The sequence below is a fragment of the Cryptomeria japonica genome, chromosome 4, assembly GCF_030272615.1.
Source record: "Cryptomeria japonica chromosome 4, Sugi_1.0, whole genome shotgun sequence".
Lineage (NCBI taxonomy): Eukaryota > Viridiplantae > Streptophyta > Pinopsida > Cupressales > Cupressaceae > Cryptomeria > Cryptomeria japonica.
The window spans coordinates 450,567,992-450,571,190 of NC_081408.1; the positions used below are offsets into that span (position 1 = coordinate 450,567,992).

The 3,199-nt window shown below is 35.9% G+C and overlaps 1 protein-coding gene across 1 annotated transcript; it reads left to right on the plus strand.

Moving 5' to 3' along the window:
* The first annotated feature begins 306 nt into the window (after window positions 1–306).
* LOC131033739 (protein SULFUR DEFICIENCY-INDUCED 2) lies at window positions 307–2,990 on the plus strand. The gene is made up of 6 exons (XM_057965013.2): window positions 307–556; window positions 735–992; window positions 1,085–1,297; window positions 1,726–1,881; window positions 1,963–2,024; window positions 2,373–2,990. Exons 2-6 carry the CDS (start codon window positions 843–845, stop codon window positions 2,686–2,688), a joined length of 897 nt encoding a protein of 298 aa, XP_057820996.1. The 5' UTR covers window positions 307–556; window positions 735–842; the 3' UTR covers window positions 2,689–2,990.
* Window positions 2,991–3,199: the final 209 nt, after the last annotated feature.

Below are 3,199 nucleotides of genomic sequence, written 5' to 3' on the forward strand. Positions count from 1 at the left end.
TAAATAACTTTCCATTCAATAATCAAAGATATATTTTGACTATTGAAAATAGAACAACCTTTTAATTTTCATTATAAATGAGATACATAATTAGTATTAACTGTCTACTGTTTAAATTTTGTGAAAAAATAATATTTAAAATATTAGAATAAACATATGAATTAGAGCTTGAAATATCTTCTTAATTATATACTTTGACAAGTCTCTATAAAAACGAGGCCATGGACCATACAAGTCCACAACAACTAATCTTTGTGGAATACGTGACAGTCAAATTTTATGCTCTATTCCGTGAAGGAATACGTGTGGCCCCTACGATGTTGCTGCTCTTTTTTTCAAAAAAGCCTGTGCGTTTTTATTATTTTCATAAAATACGGGGAAGCTTCATTTATCACAAGATGTATCTGGACGCCATTCCGTCTACATTCATCCACGGGGGTTTATATCCATCCATCTTCTCCTTCCGCAGCATAAATTTCCCCAACAAGGAAACTATTCAAATCCCTGAAATTCTGAGCAGATCCTTCGCTGCGCTGTTGGAGTCATATGATTTGAGGTAGTCTTCACATCTATTTTAATTCTTTCCGAGAAGTTCACAAATTAGTTTTCTTCCTGCCAATGTCTGTGAAGAAAATCACTTAAAGAACTAGTTTAAGATATCTGAATGTTTGAGGAGTCCAATAGGTAATAAATTTTGATCTTTGGTCGTGTTTTGTTGAAAATATGTGTTGCAGGCTTCGAAATTTATAGCTGTTCGCCTGGATTCTGAGGAGGCCTTATTCAACGATTTCAACCAGAGAGGGATCCAAAACTGTAAAGAAAGAAAGGAGCTTGTAAAGAAAATGGAGGTGAGAAGAGAAAAGGCTCCTATTCCTATTCCGCTGTGTTGTGAAGAGAAAAAGTTGACAGTAAGTTTAAAGAAGGATCCGCTTCATACGATGTACAAAGTCCCATTTGCGGATACTCCCTATGGCAGAGCCAAGCACCTCCAGGTCGCCTATTTTTTACTTTTTTTTCTCACATATTCGCGGATGTCTTTTTTTTTTCACTTTGTAATGAAATTAACTTCGGTCTGTGATGACAGCTTGTGGACAAGGACCCGGAGGGTGCCATTGCCCTTTTCTGGCAAGCCATTAATGCCGGGGACCGCGTTGACAGCGCTCTTAAAGATATGGCTGTCGTCATGAAGCAGCACAACAGATCCGAAGAGGCTATTGCGGCCATTAAATCCTTCAGACACCTATGCTCTGACCAAGCGCAGGAGTCTCTTGATAATGTGCTTTTTGATCTATATAAGGTACACATCTCCATTTTACTTTATTTAATGTTTTCATGAAAACTCTGCAATTTGTAAAGAGAAAGATAAATCACAATTCGAATAAGTTTGTATTTCTGAAATTCATGAGAACTCTGCAATTTAAGAGAAATATAAATCACACTTCAGGTAAGTTTGTTTGTATTTCTGAAATTGAGGTTGAGAGAATAATATGTTGAAAATTAAAGTTGAAGAAAGGATTATGTATCAAAGGAGGGTTGAAAAAAGGAATCTATAAGAAATTTTTATTATCACAATTTAGAATCACACTCAGTAATGATCCATCATTGCAACAAGAAAAGCAAAAAAATAAATTATGAAGATTGCAAAACTAGATAGAATCTGAAAAACTATTGCTCTTAGACAATCTTTAGTCTTTTTGCTAAATATTTTGTGGTTATTGCGGGTAGAAATGTGGTAGATTAGACGAGCAAATCGAGCTGCTGAAGCACAAGCTCTGCCTAATTCAGCGCGGCGCTGCATTTAACGGGAAGGCTACCAAAACAGCACGGTCACATGGAAAGAAGTTTCAACTCTCCATAAAGCAGGAGACTACCCGACTTCTGGTACACTATTTTACTGTTTATTACGGCTGAAATTTAAATCTCATGCACCGAACAAAGGTTAACTGTAATGGCCACTGGCAGGGCAATTTGGGATGGGCATACATGCAGCAGCTCAACTTCGCCGCCGCCGAAATCGTTTACAGGTGAGTAGCTGAACTTTTTTACTTCGCCATTCTGATCACCACATAGCTTTACTCAGAAGTTTTGCAATTTTAATTTTAAGCCTATTGTTAGTCAAATTTCCACCAATTGCTGAGATTACTGTGTGAAATTATTGTTTTTATATTTATGATTGTGTATATTTTTAGTATCAAAATTTCCGATCACACTCTGATCCATCTTCAGAAGAAACAGAATTCAAAGATTTATTTGATCAAAGATATGTGAAATTGTCATTGATTGTTTAACCTTGAACTGTTTAATGTTCAAGCAAAATGCAATTCGTAAGACTGTTAAAAGCCTAATGTATTATGGATTCAACTTTTATTCAGAAAAGCGCAGTTAATCGATCCGGACGAGAACAAGGCCTGCAATTTGAGCATATGCCTGATGAAGCAGGGGAAGGTAGAGGAGGCTATCAATATTCTCCAGGCGTCACTCTCAACGAGCAAAGAACACAAGCCGTTGGATCGAACAGAGGAATTACTCAAACAGATTCAGGCCCTCAAAATTGAAGAAAATGCTACTCTACAAGCAGAATCAGATCTTCTTGACTTGCAATTGCCAGAATGGAATTGGAGCACTCAGATGGGCCGAAAAAGAAATCGATTGCGTGTTTTTGAGCAGATGACTGCAGTAGCATTCTAGAGATCAAATTTTACATGTTAGTGCGCCTTTGCAAGCTCCAGGTAGCCTTAAAAACGCTCCTCTCTATATTTACTGGGATGGAGATGTGTGTTATATGGAGGCCTGTAAATTGATGGTCTCTGCCCTGTTTTTGCCAGTTTTGACCATATTTTACAGTCTCAGTTGAAGAGGCCCGAGATTAATATAGGAAAATTTACAGGCATTTATATTAGTAAATCGTAAATATTTATTGTAGGTAAAATTTGTATTAATATACTTGATATTTAATAAGAAATATATATGAGTGCAGGGAAATTATTTCTTCTTCGGATTTAAAACCATAACCTTTGACTGATAACTTGTAAGTATTGAATGATTAGTTAGCTTTTCTATAAATAAGTTTCAACCAATAAAATCGGTTTTTCCTAGTGATTTTGTAATTGGTTATATTGGAAGTATTAGCTTTTTAAAGTTTATGTAGATGTGATTTGAGCTTTTGGATTTGACTTGTATATTTGATTACATTATATTT